At 32.9% G+C, this 21,383-nt stretch overlaps 3 protein-coding genes across 3 annotated transcripts; 2 read left to right on the plus strand and 1 right to left on the minus strand.

The window, feature by feature from the left end:
- Positions 1-2,456: 2,456 nt before the first annotated feature.
- Positions 2,457-3,225, minus strand: LOC111984954 (protein SRC2). Its single transcript, XM_065780542.1, has 2 exons — positions 2,944-3,225; positions 2,457-2,858 (listed from the first exon to the last, which is right to left on the minus strand). Exons 1-2 carry the CDS (start codon positions 3,223-3,225, stop codon positions 2,457-2,459), a joined length of 684 nt encoding a protein of 227 aa, XP_065636614.1.
- Positions 3,226-8,698: 5,473 nt separating this feature from the next.
- LOC111984953 (BON1-associated protein 2) lies at positions 8,699-9,298 on the plus strand. The gene has a single exon (XM_024016569.1). It carries the CDS (start codon positions 8,699-8,701, stop codon positions 9,296-9,298), a length of 600 nt encoding a protein of 199 aa, XP_023872337.1.
- An 8,650-nt stretch (positions 9,299-17,948) lies between these two features.
- Positions 17,949-18,527, plus strand: LOC112018295 (protein SRC2). Its single transcript, XM_024050806.1, has one exon. The coding sequence runs from the start codon at positions 17,949-17,951 to the stop codon at positions 18,525-18,527; it is 579 nt and encodes a 192-aa protein (XP_023906574.1).
- Positions 18,528-21,383: the final 2,856 nt, after the last annotated feature.

The following is a 21,383-nucleotide window of genomic DNA, read 5'->3' on the forward strand; positions in this document are numbered from 1 at the left end:
ATATAGTAGAAAATATCCTACCTATATATTTTATAAACGTTAATGAAGAAGGCTAACGTCAAGTCATATATATATATATAATATAAATATGAAGTTAGAACTAAGAAAAAATTAAATTATAATCCAAGTTAGATTTCAATTGGAATATAATTTTATATCATGTGTCTTATCAAAACTTTTTAATTTTGTATCAAGTAAGTTAATTCAGTGTAATTTACGAGAAGTCCAATATAAATGAATCATAAGAAACTCAATTATATATCTAAAATTAGAAGAAGAAAAAAATTAAGGGTTTATGTTTACCAACGCCATTTGTTTGTTTAGTTAAAAATCATTCAAATCGATTAACTTTTTACATGTATAATACTACGAACAGCCGTTATTTATTAAATAGAAACTTATATATATTGTTTGTATGTGTGTGTGTTTTTTCATGCATATGGAAAGGGTTCCAAACTAGTTTAAATAAAAGTTAATGATTTAGATTGTTTTATTTTTTATAAGTGCTATGTTCACAACATTTTTACAATAAATCATAAGTAGTAAGTTGTTATTAGTTCTAATTTGAACTCATTACTGAAATTGTTTTTTCATCTACCAGTAACTGCTAATAATAATCTGCTACTTAAGTATTAGTGACGAAAATATTATAAACATAATATTTCTCTTTATTTTTGGAACAGTAAATAGGGCTTAAACACAATAAGTATACAATAAGTATTCTCTATAAAGCCCTATAATTAATTACAAAGTCCACTTGCAATTCTACTTTTTCTACGCATCATATTTTAAAAATCATAGAATCGGTAAACCTCATATTAAACGTAACCTTCGTTGAGTGGTATTAACCATGGTAAAACAAGAAATTTTTTTTTTTTTTTTTTTCTAAATATAGTGCATGATATCCTCTGTTAATTGTTCCACCACCTATTGCTTCACTTTGTTTGTGCTCGCTATCTTTACCTTTACAACCAACATAAAAATAAATAAATAAATAAAAACCTTGAAACCCTTTTCTAATTTTCTTTCACACTTGAACCAAGATCACCACGTTCAACACTCCCACCCCCAAACCCAGTGCAAATCCATAAACATCTTTGTCCAAACTAACAGGCTTTCAAAAGCCCTAACCGAATCACATTTGTCACATTTATGTTTAATATTTGGGTTTATATTAAGGAATGCCTTTACGGTATTTATTAATGGATTATTTTTAAAAATTTTTAACACCACTTTTATAGAAAATATAAAAGATTTTAAATAATCAATTTTGTTTTTCTATAAAAAATTTGTAAAAATACTTCTTATATGAACTAATACTCTTAAGGCATCCGTTAATTTTTCACTTAATAATTTAGAAGTTACAAATTAGGGGGAAAATTCCATAGGTGGTAGTGAGTGGATATCTTGCAACACCAATCCCTTTATTGGAACCTTGTTTCACCAGGTTAGTTGGGCTAAATTAGGATCAAGTTAAATGTAATATTATCTACATTTTCACTTTAAAATATAGAGTAATTCTTAAGTACTCTTATAATACGAAAAATAGTGTTCTTTTCTTTTACATTCATAATAGGGTCCACTCATTAAATTCATAGTAGAGTTTACCATGAATCATAAATGTGAGATGAGTGAGCATCACTTATCCGTACTTCAAAAGTACTCAGGAATTTTCCAAAAATATATACTTGATGTGGCTAGTTATAATTAGAGGGCTTAGATATAAGGTTTTCCAATGAATCCATATAGAACTTAAAACCTAAAACTAAATCCTAAATTGACACTAATTAAAAAAAATTAAAAAAAAAAAATCTAACTCACAAAAATCTTAAAATCGCATTACACCAAGAAAATGGAAAAGGAAAACAAATCCCCAACGTCAAACCTACAAAAGTCCAATGTCTCTTCTATATGAAATGGTTAGCATCATTTCCCTGCACATATCAGGGATTCAATATCCAGAAATAAGTTTTTTTCAGGCTAAAACACAAATTATTACAAAGATGAATCTTTTTCGTTAGATTAAGTTGAAGGGTATCTGTTTCTCAAATATAACATCCCAAAGACACCTTTAGCCCAATATTTTACTGCACAAACCCCATACATATATTTTCATAACCAGCAATCAAATAACAATTAACCTTCGGAACAGAAATTACAAACACAAAACCATACTTTTATTTTCATACCCAACAATCAAATAACATACTTCCGGATAGAAATTACAAAGTTTAATTTTAGCTTCACCTGGACTTGATTTGTTGGTTTTTGGATGGGGAAGAGTAGAGAGGAAAGCATTCAAACCTTTGGAAATTCAAGGTACAAAAAAAGCATGTATAAAACTGAAATATAAACACAAACTTTTATTTTAGCCCGATACATATATAAAACATCACCCGCGGCCCCTTCCCCATTATTTTTTAACATGAAACATAAAACAACCCTAGAGACTAGATTCAAAAATTGAAACCATTACCATCACCAAAAAAAGTATTGGTAACTAAGCCCTTGACTACACCAAGGGTCACCGCTTCAACCCCGGCCGCCAAAACGCGAGGAATGACACGTTGCTGTGGCTGCTGCACCGGTGCAGCCGGAGCAGTGTATGGCATATAAGGACCATATCCAGGTGCAGGAACATAAGCTCCCCCATAAGCCAGTGCAGGCGGGTACCCACCACCATAAGCCAGAGCAGGCGGGTATCCGCCGCCATAAGCAGGTGCAGGTGGTGGGTACCCGCCATAAGCAGGTGCAGGTGGGTGTTGATATATATCCACAACCCCATGACCAGGTCCAGTTGGATAATTTACCAGCTCCTCAAACTTCAACCGAAGTCCAGTACCCCTTTGGCCTTCCCACTGGGGTAACAACAGTATAGCTGATATGATTTTCACCCTTTGAATCACCATAATTATCCAGCAGTTCCTTCATGGGCACACGGACTTGGCCAATGACTTTGTCTCGGATGATCCTCTCGGCCTTGAGCTTCACCACAACGGTCTGCTGGGCTGCAGCAACATCGTTGATGGTGAACTTCATGGGAGAGTTCCATATGGGATTGCTGCCTCCGTTTTTGTCAATCGGTGTCTTCTGCTCAGAGGAGTTGCCGGAACCGTCAATAGAAACATTGGCATACAAGCCCATCTTGTTGGAGAAACAACTCACTTTCTTCAACTTCAAGTCCTTGGTTGAAATGCTAGAGATATCCAAAGTGCGGTGGCTCATCTTGGAGATTTAGATCAAAGAAATTTTGAAAAGGATTTGTTGGAAATGGTGGAGGAAGAGGTATTTTAACTAGTTGAAGTTGGTGGGGTGAGCGTTCTGTTGGAGGTTATATGTATAGAAATAGAAGCTCACATACAGACACAGTGGCAGTAAGAGTCTGAGAGCATGACCACGGTTCACTTTGTGCCCTAACTATGTGGCAGTGAGAGTCTGAGAGCATGACCACGGTTCATTTTGTGCCCTAACTATTGCGTGTACTACTCTTTCCCTTAACTAAGTAGAACGACATACTTTTTTATTATAACCACGGTCAGTTCAAACTTAAGCATGCAATTGGATGAGGGCAAAAATATTATAACCACGGTCAGTTCAAATCCATCATCTTAATCATAAAATATTATACTTTTTCTTTTGAAAAATTATTTTTCTGGCTAACATTTAATAAATTTATATGTTTTTTTCTCTCTATTTCACTTAGAAAAGTCTTTCATCATTTATTTTTAAAAAATTATTTTTATCTTCTCAAAAAATTAAATAATTGATATATAAATACAAAAAAAAATCATATATATATAATATTAAAGTAGAAGCTTAATTAAGAATTTAAATTAAATTCTAATTGCAAACGAAATTCATGCCAAAAGTGTCCTAATTACCCTATATAAATAAATCTCCTTTTCTTTCCTTTTTTAATTTCTTATGGAATGAATACACACACACACACACACACACACACACACACACACACACACACATATATATATATATATATTAATGTATTAGAAGAAAACATACTATAATTTTTATGATTAAAATTTTATGCTATATTTTACTTTATCATATTCATAAAAGAGAACAAAATTTTTCATTTAGTTTGTTTCATTATTATATTTCTTTTATAATACATTTTATATATTAGGGCATGAAAAATGCTATTTATTTATTTTATATATATTATATATATTTATGTTTTTTAAGCCTATTGTTATATTCTAATATGTAATATTTAATTAAAATACCCTTGATTTAAGATATTTAAAGAATATTCAAGAAATAACACAGACTTAATGAAAGAAAATATTTGCCTCAAATTATAGAAAGTCAACATTATGAAATTTTCTTATGTAAGAAAAAATAATATATAATATTAATAAATTATGTGAAAGGCATTTTTTTTTTTTTATGTGTGTGTGAATTTTTTAATAAAAATATTAATATATTTGGCTTAGCTCCTTGAAAAACTTTCTGATTTCACTATTGGGTATAAATAATGGACCCACATATATAGGTAATGCAAACCAATAAGTCTTATTAATACTAAAAAAATTCACCAAATTTTCCAGATTCTACCCCTTATTTTTGTGTTTTGTTTTGTGGTGGGCTCAGTCAAGATGAAGTGACAATTATTCTATGCGATAGAGGAGGATACCAAAATTTTGATGAAGCAAACGATGTAAAGAATAGAAATAAAAAAGGTTTGTAATTGTATCACTCTACACAGCTAGTATCACTAATCTTCCACACCAAGTATGCTACAGTGCGCAAATCCTAGCTGTTGCTGAGTCACTAAGAACATTCCATAATCCAAAATATCTAGTGCCACAAAAAAATGACAATGTTTGCCGCAGCTCTCTATGTGATTGATATATTGTAATTGATGAAGAAAAAATTGTGAATTAATCTGAAAATAACATGCAGTTAGTCAAACAGTTACAATTTATAAGAATTATGATAAAAGTTGAGTTTGTTTGTGGTACTAGAAGATAGAACTCATATAATTTCTTGCATCATGCCCACGTACCGCAGGCTTACGTGTGCGATTACACGTTAGGATTCTGGTCGGTTTGAAAACTTTTTTNGGTTTGGGGGCAACAATGTGTGATGCCTAGGCAGACATGCTCTTGACTGAATGGCTTTGAACACAACTTATGTTAAAAAACACGATGATTTTTAGGATTTTACAATTCACACAAAGTATTGTATTTTGCTAGATACTTCATCGATGCAAGAGCCTAAGGGCCTCTTTGGTATGTGAGTTCAAACAGCAGTTTTGAAAATGATGTAAAAAATGTAGTTTAAAAAATGTCATGAAAACATGTGTTTAAAGTAGTCATAATATAAAAAATGGGTTTAGTACTATATTTCAAATAACATATTTTCAAAAGTAAAAAAAATATAATTGTGTGTTTAGTATATGCGTGTTTTTAGAAGAAAAAGAAGAAGAAAAGAAGATAACTTTTCTAACACAAACAGTGTCTTTTTATTTGAGGAGAGAGACTCCTACACATTCCAACAATTATAGCCAATTCACTCTCTCCCACATCTCTCTTTCTTCTATGAACAAACAACCTAACACATCATCAACACCACCACAGCAACATGCATGACCTTCTATTTTTCTTCTAATTTAAACACACCAACACACAAATTTGCAAAAGAAATTCACAAAAGTTCACAAAATTTCAATCTACGAAACCACAAAACAACCCGACACACAAAATTTCAATCTTCGAAACCACAAAACAACCCAACACACAAAATCTAAAAACTGAAGAGAAAGAAAGAGACATGAGCTGAAAGAGAGTGAGGAAGAAAGAAAGAGAAAAAAAAAAAAAAAAGAAAGAAAGAAAGAAGACGAGAGCATGCAAAAAAGAGAGAAGAAGAAGAAGAAGAAGAAGAAGAGAGAGAGAGAGAGAGAAACCATTTGTGTGTTGTCACTTAAGTGAGTCTCATGCTTTTCAAAATATTAATAACAATGTCATTCAACATTGTTATCAAAAACTGAAAATTGAAAATTAATCCAAAGGTGTTCTCAAAATATAGTGTATAAATACCCTAAATTGTGAATGTGACTCAAGTACTCTTGATAAAAAAACTCTTATCAAACAAACATTTTTTGAGTGCACTGTTTTCGGTGTTTAAACATTGAAAACTTTTGTTTGAACTCACACACCAAAAATACCCTTGATATCTGACTGATTTGAATTTAATTAAACTGTGTTTTTTGGTAGTATAAAATTTAATTAAATAGTTTAAGTATATAGATTAATAAAATTTGATATAGGTTTTTGTAATTTGATTAACCTGGACAAATTCTTTATAACTGTTTGAATTTTTCATTACCACGTTGGATTGTAAGCTTTATGTAGTAAATCTAATAGTACTTTTAGCATTTTCCGTTAATAATTAGTTGAGATGGTGTGCTAATTTGGATTTTTAATAATGTGATGAGTTCTCAGTGGATCAATTAATTATGAATACTATTTGTGGGGGGGTAAAAGCCCAAACCTACGTATTGGGCCTAGGGCCCTGTTTGAAGATTACTGTGTGTCCGAAGAGAGAGAACTGGTTGAGATAGAGTCCATCTAGAAGAAAGAAACTCGAGAATGGGGGAAGAGTACAATCCGAAGAGGTCACCCGTGGTTCGAAGAGGTCTTACTCCTCGGATACGAATAGTCTTGATCAAATAAGCGTGTGGAAGGTCCGAATGACCTTCCTAGCAATCCCAATGATAAAGATAAGCTCTGAGCATATCTGGGGATGATAAGGACGAAGAAATATCTCAAGAAAAAGCTGCTACCACCGTATTTAATGCACTGCAGCAACTTTTTTGACCGCATTTATGTGGAGAAGACCCCTGAACAGTGCAACCTCAGCTACCGCCACTCACAAAAAGCTAAAGAAGATACTTGATGTGACCTATACTCAAGTATGTACGCAGATGAAGAACAAGTGGATGACGGGGATGATGAGGAAGGATGCTGTATAAAGAAAAAGGGCTCCTGATAAGTGGGGATCGGAAAAAAGAGGAGGAGAGATAGAGAGAAGCTTCACTGTAACTCTAAGAACTGTAATCACTGTTCAATTAATCATAAACCTCTTTGGACTGTCATTTGTTCAACTTTTCAAGTATGACCCCATGTTAATTCCCAAATACCTTAGTTAGTTACTGTTTAGCTCACATCCAGCCCATCTCTTTCACATACTCTCTACAAATTCATTACTTTGGGTTTAGTGGGCTCATAATCCAAACCCTTTGGGCTTGGGCTACAAAAACTAACCATACACTGTTCAACTGTGAAAAAGTCTAAAACATAATAAAATCTCACAACATTATTAAAATACCGTTATTTTGAGTCATGGTGACCACAAAATTTACATTATGTATATTTTGGATTGAGATCCCACACAATATCACACTCATGCAATTATTGAATTGAAAAAGTTTGGGTACAAACTTGGTTAACCTAAAACTGCAACTCTCACTCAAAAAATTAACATGGTTACATACTTTGAATCTAACTATTGAATTGCATGTTCTTTATGTTCTTAATACATATATCAAATTTTATGTCAATTGGATGCTATTTACTATTTGATGTATAAATTTATTTTTAGGCATAACTTTAGACTACAAAAACTTGAAATTTAAACATTTTATTGATAACATAGTTATTGATCTTTGATCTTCTAGAAATTTTACAAGCATATAGGGTATAACAAGAGAATGTAATCTAATAGTAGATTTATTAAAATTTACATCCAATAAAAAGATATTGAGTGGAGTTGTAGTCTTAGACTACAATCAAGTTCGTTGCCAAACTTTGTCATAACTGAGCTACCTCATATATGTGATAGGTAAAAGTTGGATAAAAAAGAAAATGATAAATGTTAATAGGATATAAAAGAAAACAAAAAAAAAAATGTTAAAATTTTATTTGGCCTGTTAATTTTTTAAATGTACTAAAAATATTAATTTATAAACTATTTTTAAAATTTAAAAAAAAAAAAAAGTAACTAAATTTTTTGACAGCTTTTTATATTTCATATAAAAATATTATCAAAATTTTCTTAAAATAGCATATTAACAAATGCACATCTTTTAATTGAAACCATTTATTTATTATAATCATTAAATGTATACTGTTTGAACCTATCAAATTGTTACATAGGCAAGCTGTATACGTGACTTTTTGGGTTGATACCTGTTAAAGTAAATTATATTAATATATTTTAAAATTTGGTCTATTGTGAACTAGGTTCAAAATATTTCTAAATTCAACCTGATTTCTAAACACCGTTAGGCTCGTTGGTTATTTTTCTTTAAATATCTTAAAGATTAAGGTGGCTTTAAGAACCAAATTAGTCCATTCCTGAGCCACGTTAGATGCGTTAATAAAATTTTTTCCAGTTTTATTTTTGTGTCGAATTGCCTGCTGACTCTAATTTGACTAATAATGTTTAGTGTTAGCCAATTGAGTGGAAGTGTTCTCTCTTTACGCAAAGACGGGATATTTGCTCCGTCTATATAATCCCTTCCCCGGACCCGGCATTTCCCCAAAAACTTGCACACCAAGTGGCTCTAACTAGTGCTTTCTTTGCTAAGGGAACAGTCAAAACACCCGACCTCACCGTCCATTTTGCTCCAATCTTTCTTTTCATCTTTGAATTATCTTTGATCTAACTCTTCAAGATGGCCCCGCCGATTTTGCAAATCAATATCATTTCTGCCAAGGGCTTGGATTTGAAGGAGATGATCAGTTGTTGCTCCAACAATAAGGGTGTGTACGCGGACGTTTTCATCAGAGGCTCCAACAAGTCCGCCAAGCAGAAGACACCGATTGACAAAACCGGAGGCGCCAACCCCTTGTGGAAATTCCCCATGATGTTCCCCATCAACGTCGATGTTCCTGAGTCCCAGCAGACCTTTGTGGTCAAGCTCAAAGTAGTTGGGTTCCTCAGTGACAAAGTTATCGGCCTAGTCCATGTGCCCATGGTGGAACTGCTGAAAGGTTATGTTGACACAAAGGGTGAAAATCGAATGAGCTGTAGCGTTATGACCCCTGGTGGGGATAAAGGGGTACTAGATATTAACTTTGAGTTCAAGGAGCTGATCGCTTATGCTGGAGCTGATGATGAGGCTGTGCCTGTGCCAGTGCCAGGTGCATATCATCAACCCCCACCAGCACCGGCTGCGCAGCCACAAAATCCTTCCAAGTTTCGCAATGTAGCTGCCTGGATTGGAGCTGGGGCCGCAGTGATTAATGCTTTTATTGGGATCCTTACTAGCTGATGGTAATGGTTTGATTGGTTTCAATTTCTTAATGTTGTTTTTATGTTTCGCAGGGGTAGAAGAGTTGTGGTGTTATGTTTCTGGCTCTAAAGTAGACTTTGTTTTTAGGAACTTCATATGTTTACATTGCACAGAATAATATAAAACAAGAATTTTCCTTGTTTGTATGCATATGTATCTTTTAGATATGAGATTAAATTCGGTCCTGTCTTGTCTTGGCGCAAAACAAAGGGTTTACACCCTCGAATGAGAGAATACCACGCACCCAATGATAGCTACAATTGGGTGTCAAACCCATTTACAAAATCGAAACCTAAACCTGCTTTTTAGAACAACAACGTTCGAATCGGACCTCCATGTCACCAGAGCCTTGGAAAAACGGCGGAGACTGCCATAAGTGTGGCATCGCTACTCGGGCATCACTTGTTCATCGGAAATCAGACCCAAATCTCATTATCATCTTTTTCCCAATTTCCCTTGCTTCTTGGTACCTTCACCTTGGCTAATACATGTGACTTTGGGTGAGGAGGGAATTGTGTTTTCGAAAATGCAACCTCGCATTACTATCCTAGTGCTTGTGGTCTATTTCTTAAATTTTGAAGTCAATTGAACATGATAAAGAACAGGTAGGGAATTTAGGCCTGGTGCAGGAACTTCATACAAAAATTAACTCAATGCTAGTAGTGAATTGACTTCAAGCTGGTCAAGAATCAATGGCTATTAGTGCTAGCTAGTGGTGCGATAGGGTCTTTCTGATTTATTTTTATTTTTTGTGTATTTTCTCGCTGTATTTGTGCCAATGAAAGTGTTGGGATTTTTTTATTTGTTGCCAAAACACAGTAAAACCCATACCAAAATCAAGTTATTAATATCAAAACCCTTGTGCTCATGTTGTCTCTGGCATTTTTCTGAAGCTCTCTGGCGGTGACTCTAGCATCATGGAGGTCCAATGCGAACGTTTAACGTTCTACAGGTTTGAGTTTTTGGTTTTATAAATGGGTCAGACACCCGATTGTAGCTGATATTTGGTGCAATAGGTTTTATTATTTTTTGGGTAAAATGCTTACATGGCTGACTAACTGCAAAAAAAGCTAAGTTGCTTAAGCTTGGAGTTGAGTTGAGCACCTTAATATTTGTTGAGTTCCAATATGGTTCGTGTTTTGTGTACTCCCTCAAATCCGACAAGGTGTGACTTCACAATACAATCAAAATTAACATAAAAATTAAATAGTTGAAAATTTCAAACTCTCAGTACGATGTTTTATAGGATTGCCACATTGAGAAAAATAGAAGAAATCTCTTTTAAACCGAAACTTCAACATTACCTAAATGGATCTTCTTTGAAAACCACACCCCAATTGATTCACTAGACAGAAACAATTCATCGTAAATCGTAATATTGAGAGTGCTAACATCATGCACCTCTCCATGGGAAATATATTCTGCTTCAATCCGCTTGAAGGTTGATAAACATTCCCAGCTCTTGCAATGCTACACATAGAAGCTAGTACCATAAGTATCAAAATCTAAGATGAGAAGGAAAAAAATTTATATATACTTTGTGATCATCATGCACGATTTAGTTAAAAATGTACCTTTAAGAGCTGTGGTAAAGGAATATGTTGAGGGGTTAATTTCATTTACGAAAAATATATGATGGAACAATTCAGAGAAACAATGAATTAAAATCCAGTTGTGCATGAAAGAAAGAGAGTGGTATAACCTCTTGATTTAAAGGGAAATTAGGTGAAGAAGCAATTATTGAAATTGTTATATTTAATTAGTGGAATCTATCATGAATGTGAGGATGAAACATTATGTCATTATACTCGGATTGTACTTAATATTTACTCATAAAAAAGAAATAAAAACCATTTATTGAATGATTGATTTTTTTATTTATTGAAAAATAAAAGTGTCAACTAATTAAGTTATAAGCCTCTAAGCGAACATTCATTAATAGGTCTCCATTAAAAGGCATGTTACTTATGTCAAGGAGAGTGTCAACCTTTGATTTGCATCATCTTAGCTTGTATTCAACCAACAAATTAACATTCATTAATATGTCTCCATTAAAAGGCATGTTAGTTATGTCAAGATAGCGTCAACCTTTGATTTGCATTATTTATCTTAGCTTCTATTCAACCAAATATGGTGGCTAACAATTCAAATGGAATCATTGAAGTCTTTTTTTGTCATTTTATGTGAATTTTGTCACCATTAAGAGACGTAAGGCAATCCACATTGGGTTTATGTCAATTATTAATTACTCTTTAGGCGTAATTTATATATATTTTATGTTATTTACTTAGTCTTAAAGGATGATAAATAAAGAAGATTTCAACCCTATTAAATTCTAACGGTGAACACGTAAGTGGAATCATTAGAGCTTTATTTTATTTTAGATTAAAATGTTTGACTAAATCATTAAAAGAGAAAGAAATTTTTTTTTTTTTTTTATAATTTTTTATGGAGGACCCATTGCAGATATAAATAATGTACGATAACACCATTCATCTAATCCCTCCGCTCCATCCAACAATTCGTTATTTATTTATTTGGGAAGACCCATGTGACGAGTCCAAATTTTCTGTCTCACTTTTTCTACTCTACTTTATACTCCACCAATAAATATTTGCTACGTGTTCACCTAGTTAATTAAATACTATCATTATTGACTTATTAATACTACAGTTATTAATTAATAGTAGTATTTAATTAATTAGATGAACACGTAACAAGTATTTATTAGTGGAGTATAGAATAAAGTAAGAAAAGTGAGACAAAAGATTTGGCCTCATTGACCGGGATCCATATCAAAAGTTGGTGACACTGACATAGGTAAAATCCTCTGTTATCATTTTTGACGGTGCTCTCAATAAGAGTATTTTTATTTATTTATTTATTAATCAAAGAAGATTTGGCAAAAGAATAAAAGAAGCCAGCAGCGACGAGGTATATTGTGGTCAAATAAATTCAGGAACTAGGTGTGAACTGTGGTTCGGTTCGGCTGACAGTTGGTATGGGTCAATGTATTGTTGAAACAAAGCACTCTCATAAGATTGATTTGGACAAATCTGCCCCATTTTTTAAATATAAAATGAGTGATAATATTAGAAAAAGAACCCCAATACATGACGGTTCCTTGCAAGAAAAGTTTTATTTATTTATTTTAAGGGGGTGTTCAATTCATGACGTGGGGATTAGGGATAGGTTGGTGCCAATACGGTGAAAAGTCTGTTGCTTAAGACAAGAAGTGTCAAAGATGGGTGGGTCCCAACTGCAGACACAGTCCCTCTAGACAGAGCTATTAGAATAACCGGATACATGGTTAAATTGTCAAACTAATGAACTAAACAAAATTTTGGGTTGTAAAGTGTAAAAGGTATTATAAATTTTACTAAATAAAATTTATAAATTAATGTGACAATGATTGTAATCGGTGGATTTTAACTTTCAATTATCTCATTAGTAAATGTTTGAATTGTTTTGTTGTAAGTGGTGACACATTAGCTTGCAAGCTAAAATGTAGTAAAAGTTGCTATACCTGTAAATCATAGTAGCTAGTGCTCTTTCAGGCCACTACGAAAGAAATCCAGATTAACAAAAACACTTAAATAAAATCACACGGTTTTATTCAAGTCATCTATATCTTTTTTTCTTTTTTTTTAAGAGAAAAGAGTTGTCTAATTTTTTAATCTTAAGTCATTTTATCAAATAACCATACTTTTCTTCAATTTTGCACATTTATTTATGAGTGTTTTTTTAGGTCTTTTAATTTTTAAAATTGAAATAAGTAGTGAAAAGGCAAATTCAATTGTCTTACTTTTTAGTTATTTTTATGTATAAACACATTAAATTAAATATTTGAATAAATTTTTTGTACAATAATATTCTATTAATTAAGCTGTTCTCCTCTTTGTAAGTTGGCTTCTGGGCCTCATTATAAAACATGGCCCATGAAATGATACTTAAAGGAGGGTCGGTTAAATTAAAAGATGGGCCTGTTTTAATAGGTTGAAACTGTAGGTGTTGGGTCGTGATACATTTTTTATACATTTACAAACATATGTTAGAGCATTTTCAGCAGACCCATCAAATTTTTATACTGTTTAGAGAATGAACAGTAATTTTTACCTTTATCTATTCACTTTTTCAAATACACATTCTAATAGATTCTCAATTTCATTTAAATATTATTTTTTTATTCATTATTTATTTATTTTTTAATAACTACACATCTTCCAACATTTTTTTTATTCAACACATCATTATTATAATAGAAAAAATATATTTGAAGAATGAGCAATAGTTCATTAGACTTGATGGTCTACTGTTCATAAGCCAAAAAAAATGGGGTATAGAGAAGCCGCTGGACCATCCATAGTGCACAAGTTCTCCAAATTATAGCTAATATACCTGGATGGCCATGCTCCTGGAGATGCTCTTAGTAATTAATAATTAAATAATAATTAAAATTATATTATTTGATTTATTTAGATAGAATGATTTTCTTTTATAAACTTTTAAAAATTAGATTCATAAATTTTGTATTGTTTAAAATTTTATATGAACTCAACTATAAAATTGATAAAAAAAAAAAAAAAAAAAAAAAAAAAAAAAAAGTTCTTTCACAGTTCCACCTTCAACAAAGTGCAGACAAAGTCATTTATTTTGTTTGGTTGTGTATCTTATCTTATAATTTGTTTATCAGGATTAAGGCTTCATTAGTTTCAAAGAAAAATTTCTGTGATAAATTTCTTTTCGCAATTGCTTCTGGCATGTAAAAAAAAAAAAAAAATTTCCTCCCCCGAGCTAATTGAATAGAAATTTATTTTGGACTTAGCTTGGATCTAGTACACTGAACCCATTAAGATGAAGACATATAGTCAAAAGTAAACATGTGTCACCATTCCAACGAGTCCATGCACAGGACTCAAGCTTAACCCATTTATTTAGGACCAAAGAAGCTCTATAGGAACATCATTTTTGGAAAGATATTCTTGAACTTTTGTCCCAAAAAAAAAAAAAAAAAAACCTTCAGACAGATCTTTAACTGCTACCTTTCCATCCATAAATCCAGGCATATAAGTGAAGATGACTGAATTTTGCTGTTGTACCCTACTTCTTTTTTTGCTGGATTAGGCATGAGTGGATCATGGACTTTCTCTCTAGAAATATAATTCTAGGGAAAGACACTAAAAGATCAACCTTAATTAGACGAGGCACATGCCCCATGAGAATCACAATTGAAACTTTGTTGCACAAAATGTTTAACTCCATCCATCATGGGTTTAGCTAAAATGTAATGCAAATCAAAGATTTAAAACACAATCCTTAATTTCTTCATCATCTGTAATTAAACAATTATCTTATTGAGTCTGAAAAATACAAATACAAATATAATTCATTAATTTGCAAAGCATTAATTGGCTAGGGACATTCACAAAACGCAGGGAACAAAAACACACACATACAGACAATGAAATACAGCCAAATAGTAAATATTGAAAGTAATGATAATAACAAGCCTGAAGACTTAATACATAAGAAATTCATTGAATTAATTAGTGATAGCATATACATGTAAGGATCTGTAGGCTCATTTCCCTGTATACAAAATTTACACTGTTTATATCTACACCTGTGTCGCTCATCAGGACGCAGCACTCTCTACTTACTTGGAGTGGAAGATTCTCTCTCTCTCTCTCTCACAATTTTTGTTTTGTATTTATTTTGTTGACTTTTATATGCTTATGCATGATAAGCATAATCGATCATTTTCATATCGTAATCCAGCAAAATTTACAATTATTTTGAAAAAATGGAAACTTGTTTTTTCTTTATTCACAACTGGCTAAACAACGACACAAAATTTACACACTGTCTAATTGTCTCTCTGCATGTCTCTCTCACAGGTAGTTTAATATAATAATCAATCAAACCTGGCCGGCGACTGAAATTGGTGAACTGCGTCATCATCTATTTCAATATTGGATGGCACGTGTGACTCTGGTTCTTGGGACGGTCGGAAGATTCTAGATAGTGTTCCAACCTACCAGAATCTTAACAGGTAACCATACACGTAAGCCTACGAACATGGGCATGATGCAAAAAATTTTATGAGTTTTTTTTTTTTTTTTTTTTAGTACCATAAAAATTGTCATTTTGTTGCAACTACAGATTTCTTGTATGGAATGTTCTTAGTGACTCAGCAACAGCTAGGACATGCGCACTGTAGCATACTTGGTGTGGAAGATTAGTAATATATACTAGCTGTGTGTAGAGTGATACAGTTACAAAGCTTTTATTTCTGTTCTTTATATTGATTGCCTTCAGTACTATTAGGAGCACCAAAATTTCATCAAAATTTTGGTATCCTCTATCACATAGAATTGTCACTTCATCTTGACTGAGCCCACCACAACCCAAAGCAACAAAAATAAGGGGTAGAATCTGGAAAATTTGGTGAATTTTTTTAGTATTAATAAGATTTATTGGTTTGCATTCCTTATATATAGGGTCCATTATCTACATCCGATAGTGAAATTAGCAAGTTTTTTCAAGGAGCTAAGCCAAATATATTAATTTAAAAAAAAAAATTCACACACACACAAAAAAAAAAATGCCTTGAACATGATTTATTATATTATTTTTTTTTCTTACATAAGAAAATTTCATAATATTGGCTTTCTATAATTTGAGGCAAATATTTTCTTTCATTAATTCTGTGTATGTGTGTGTGTGTGTGTGTGTGTGTGTGTGTTTAATGAGAATTCTATGTGTTAAATATTCTTTAAATATCTTTAATCAAGGCTTTTTTATTATATTAATTAAAGATTACATATTATAATATAACAATAGGTTTAAGAAACATAAATGTATATAATATATAAAATAAATAAATATTATTTTCATACCCTAATATATAAAATGTAATATAAAAGAAATATAATAATGAAACAAACTAAATGATTTTTTTTTTTTTTTTTTATGGATGATAAAGTAAAATATAGCATAAACTTTTAATCACAAAAATTATAGTACGTTTTCTTCTAATAACAAAAAAAAGAAAAAAAAAAAGAAAAAAAAAAAAAAGGAAAGAACAAGAGATTTATTTGTATATTTTTTTGAAAATATATATTTTAAATACTCTTAAAATTAACAAGTTATATATAGTAAAAAGTGAATATTAAAAGAAAAAGAAAAATAATCATTTCTTTGAGTGTTTGTACATTTTTTTTAATATGAAGGAGGGCCAATAAGTATAATTTATTCATAATTTAAAATTTTTGTTAGTAAAATGAAGGGAGTGGGGGAGAAATGTGTAGAGTCAGAGGGCCATGGACCCTCTGGCCCCTTCTTCACTATTTACAATAAACTATATCAGTAATTGTGAAAAAATTGTATTCTTAAATTTATTGGCAGAAGATTTGATTATCTGACACTAACTAACTCTTTATTTTTATTTTTTGGTTTTTTTGGTGGTTCACTTATGCATGATTGCATAATAGTCAGCGTTTTCTTTTTCTTTCATACATAACCCAGCATTTTCGTATCGTAATTAAATAAGGCTGCCTTTACATACTAAAATTAACAAATTATAGCATAAACTTTTGCGTTTTGGCCTTTTCACGACATATTTTTCAAGTGGCAAAGCAAGATTAATTTTGCAAGGGCTCTGGAAATTTTATATAATAACATGAAAAATTTTATGGTTGGGGACATATTTGAGTTATAAATTATTGTAAGATTCAACAGAATCAGCACTGTCCTCACATATTGCACTAAAAATCACAAGCTAGTTTCTACCTCATAAATATCATATATATATATATACATATATATGTAAATTAGAATTGATTCTTTTTTTATTATAAAAGAATTGGTTTTTTTTTTTTTTTGTATTTTTCTAATTTTAGAAACTTGAATTTGCATATAAATATAATTGTTATATAATTAGTGTATAATTAGAAGGACACTTTTGACATAATATTGGAATGTATTGAAAATCTAAAAACACTTAATATCAAATAATAGGGTAATTAGAACTTAGAAGGACACTTTTAGTATGAATTTAGATTGCAATTAGAATTTAATTTAAATTCTTAATTAATAAGCTTCTACTTATATATATATATATATATGATTTTTGTGTATTTATATATCAATTATTTTAATTTTTTTTTTATAAGAAGATGAAAATAATTTCTTTTAATAAACTATGAAAGAATTTTCTAAGTGAGATAGAGAGAAAAATGCATATAAATTTATTAAACTTTAGCCAGCTAATTAATAATTTTTCAAAAGAAAAAGTACAATATTTTAGGATTAAGATGATGGATTTGATTTTTTTGAACCTCATCCAATTGCATGCTTAAGTTTGAACTGACCCTAGTTATAATAAAAAAGTATATCATTATATTTAGTCAAGGGAAAGAGTAGTACCCGCACTAGTTAGGGCACAAAGTGAACCGTGGTCATGCTCTCAGAATCTCACTGCCTCTGCGTCTGTATGTGAGCTTCTATTTCTATACATATAACCCTTCACCAGAACTCTCACCCCACCAATTCCAACCAGTTAAAATACCCCTTCCTCCACCATTTCCATCAAATCCTTTTCAAAATTTCTTTGATCTAAATCTCCAAGATGAGCCACCCCACTTTGGATATCTCTAGCATTTCAGCCAAGGACTTGAAGTTGAAGAAAGTGAGTTGTTTCTCCAACAAGATGGGCTTGTATGCCACCGTTTCTATTAACGGTTCCAGCAACTCCTCTGAGCAGAAGACACCGATTGACAAAAATGGAGGCAGCAATCCCATGTGGAACTCTCCCATGAAGTTCATCATCAACGACGTTCTTGCAGCCCAGCAGACCGTTGTGGTGAAGCTCAAGGCTGAGAGGATCATCCGAGACAAAGTTATTGGCCGAGTCCGTGTGCCCATGAAGGAACTGCTGGATAATTATGGTGATTCAAAGGGTGAAAATCATATCAGCTATACTGTTGTTACCCCCAGTGGGAAGGCCAAAGGGGTAGTGGACCTTCGATTGAAGTTTGGGGAGCTGGTAAATTATCCAACTGGACCTGGTCATGGGGTTGTGGATGTATATCAACACCCACCTACACCTGCTTATGGCGGCGGACACCTGCCTGCTCTAGCTTATGGTGGTGGGTACCCGCCTGCACCGGCTTATGGGGGAGCTTATGTTAGGCTTTGTGGAGCCTAGTTTATGTTTAAATTTTTGGCCTATTTTGTAACCCATTGTAATCCTATATACAAGATATAAAAGCCGCTTTTGTGATTAGAGTTTGTAACTGTTGTTGTGTTTTTTAGAGAGAGAAAAAAATACTGTAGTCACACTTTGTATTTTTTCCTGATAATAGTGAAATCTCTGCAACTCCATGGACGTAGGCAAATTGCTGAACCACGTAAATACTGTCTTGTGCGTATGATTGTTTTCTTTGACGTGTGTTTTCTCTATTTTTTTTTCTTACAAGTTGGAATTTCGGTTGAATTCCCAACAACTGGTATCAGAGCCTAGGGTTAGGTTTGAGTGGGAGCAATGGCAAAGGAAGCAGGAAAAGCATTTGGAATAGAAAAGTTTGATGGCACAGACTTCGCGTAGTGGGGGATGCAGATTGAAGATTATCTCTATGGGAGGAAATTGCATCTGCCTCTTTTGGGGACAAAACCTGAGGCGATGAAGGCTGATGAATGGGCTCTTCTTGACAGACAGGTACTAGAAGTTATCAGGTTAACTCTGTTTAGGTCTGTTGCACACAATGTTGTAAAGGAGAAGACCACAGCAGATCTGATGAAGGCTTTGTCTGATATGTATGAAAAGCCATCAGCAAACAACAAGGTGCATCTAATGAAGAAACTGTTCAATTTGAAGATGGCAGAGAATGCATCAGTAGCATAACATCTGAACGAATTTAACACTATCACAAATTAATTGTCGTCTGTAGAAATTGATTTTGATGATGAGATTCATGCTCTGATCGTCTTGGCTTCTTTGCCAAACAGTTGGGAGGTAATGAGGATGGCAGTAAGTAATTCTACAGGAAAGGAAAAGCTCAAATACAATGATATTCGAGATTTAATTCTAACTGAGGAGATTCGCAGAAGAGATGCAGGTGAAATCTCAGGATCTGGTTTTGCCCTAAACCTTGAGACAAGAGACAGAGGTAATAACAGAAATTCAAATCGAGGCAGATCAAAATCCAGAAATACTAATCGGAACAAAAGTAAATCTAGATCAGACAAACAAGTACAATACTGGAATTGTGGGAAAACAAGTCACTTTAGGAACCAATGCAAAAATCCTAAGAAGAAGAATGAAGATGATTTTGCTAATGCTGTAACAGAAGAGGTACATGATGCATTACTTCTTACAGTAGACAGTCCACTTGATGATTGAGTTTTGGACTCAGGAGCTTCATTTCATACCACCCCACACCAAGAAACCATACAGAATTATGTTGTAGGTGATTTTGGAAAGGTGTATTTGGCTGATGGTTCAACCTTGGATGTCGTAGGTATGGGAGACGTCTAGATATTGTTGCTCGATGGGTCTGTTTGGTTACTGGAGAATGTTCGACATATTCCTGACCTGAGGATGAATCTGATTTATATTGGACAACTTGATAATGAAGGGCATGCAATACTATTTGTTAGTGGTACTTGGAAGGTTACAAAGGGAGCTAGGGTATTGGCTCGTGGAAAGAAGACTGGTACTCTATATATGACCTCAAGTCCAAGAGACACAATTGCAATTACTGATGCAAGTACTGATACAAGCCTATGGTATCGTAGACGTGGTCACATGAGTGAGAAAAGGATGAAGATGCTGCTGTCAAAAGGAAAACTACCAGAATTGAAGTCCATTGATTTTGACATGTGTGAAAGCTGCATCTTAAGAAAGCAGAAAAATGTGAGCTTCTTGAAAACTGGCAGGACATCGAAGGCTGAAAAATTGGAGTTAGTGCACATTGATTTGTGGGGGCCTTCTTCAGTTGCATCCCTTGAAGGTTTAAGGTATTACATCACTTTTATTGATGACTCAAGCATAAAGGTATGAGTTTATTTTCTGAAAAATAAATCTGATGTATTTGAAACTTTTAAGAAGTGGAAGGCCATGGTTGGGACAGAAACATGTTTGAAGGTAAAATGTTTGAGGTCAGATAATGGAGGAGAGTACATAGATGGAGGGTTCAGTGAGTATTGTGTTGCACAGGAAATTAGGATGGAAAAGACCATTCCTAGGACACCACAGCAGAATGGTGTGGTTGAGAGCATGAGCAGAATTCTCAATGAGCGTGCTAGAAGTATGAGATTGCATGCTGGACTATCAAAAAACTTTCTGGACTGATGCTGTTAGCATTACAGCTTACCTGATAAACCGAGGGCCATCAGTTCCCATGGAGTTCAAACTTCTTGAAGAGGTTTGGAGTGGCAAAGAGGTAAATTTTTCACATTTAAAATTTTTTTGTTGTATTTCTTATGTTTATATTGATTCTGATGCTCGTAGTAAACTTGATGCAAAGTCTAAAATATGTTTTTTCATTTGCTATGGTGATAAGAAATTTGGCTATAGGTTTTGGGATGGACAAAATAGGAAAATCATCAGAAGTAGAAATGTGATATTTGATAAATAGGTTATGTACAAGGACAGGTCAATTGTAGTGTCAGATGTTACAGAGATATATCAAAAGAAATCTGGGTTTGTAAACTTAGATGGATTGACTGAAAGTACTATTCAGAAAAGGGGTGAAGAAGATAAGGAGAATGTAGATTCACAGATAGATCAGAGTACACCTGTAGCTGAAGTTCGCAGATCTTCCAGGAACATTAGACCTCCACAGCGTTATTCACCCGCTTCAAATTATCTCCTGTTGACTGATGGTGGTGAGCCAGAGTGTCATAATAAAGCCTTGCAAAATGAGAATTCAAGCAAGTGGGAGTTAGCCATGAAGGATGAGATGGATTCCTTGTTAAGGAATTAGACATGAGAACTGACTGAATTACCAGTAGGAAAGAAGACTTTGCACAACAAGTGGGTATACAGAATAAAGAACGAGCA

Source organism: Quercus suber, unplaced genomic scaffold (assembly GCF_002906115.3).
Source record: "Quercus suber isolate HL8 unplaced genomic scaffold, Cork oak 2.0 scaffold_239, whole genome shotgun sequence".
NCBI lineage: Eukaryota > Viridiplantae > Streptophyta > Magnoliopsida > Fagales > Fagaceae > Quercus > Quercus suber.

What these genes read in the sequence shown, in the direction of transcription:
- LOC111984954 (XM_065780542.1), bottom strand. Translation starts at nt 3,225, where the DNA reads ATGAGCCACCGCACTTTGGATATCTCTAGCATTTCAACCAAGGACTTG. An exon ending in GAGACAAAGTCATTGGCCAA is followed by an intron (nt 2,859 to 2,943) that starts GTCCGTGTGCCC and finishes TTGTTACCCCAG; the next exon opens with TGGGAAGGCCAAAGGGGTAC.
- LOC111984953 (XM_024016569.1), top strand. Translation starts at nt 8,699, where the DNA reads ATGGCCCCGCCGATTTTGCAAATCAATATCATTTCTGCCAAGGGCTTG.
- LOC112018295 (XM_024050806.1), top strand. Translation starts at nt 17,949, where the DNA reads ATGAGCCACCCCACTTTGGATATCTCTAGCATTTCAGCCAAGGACTTG.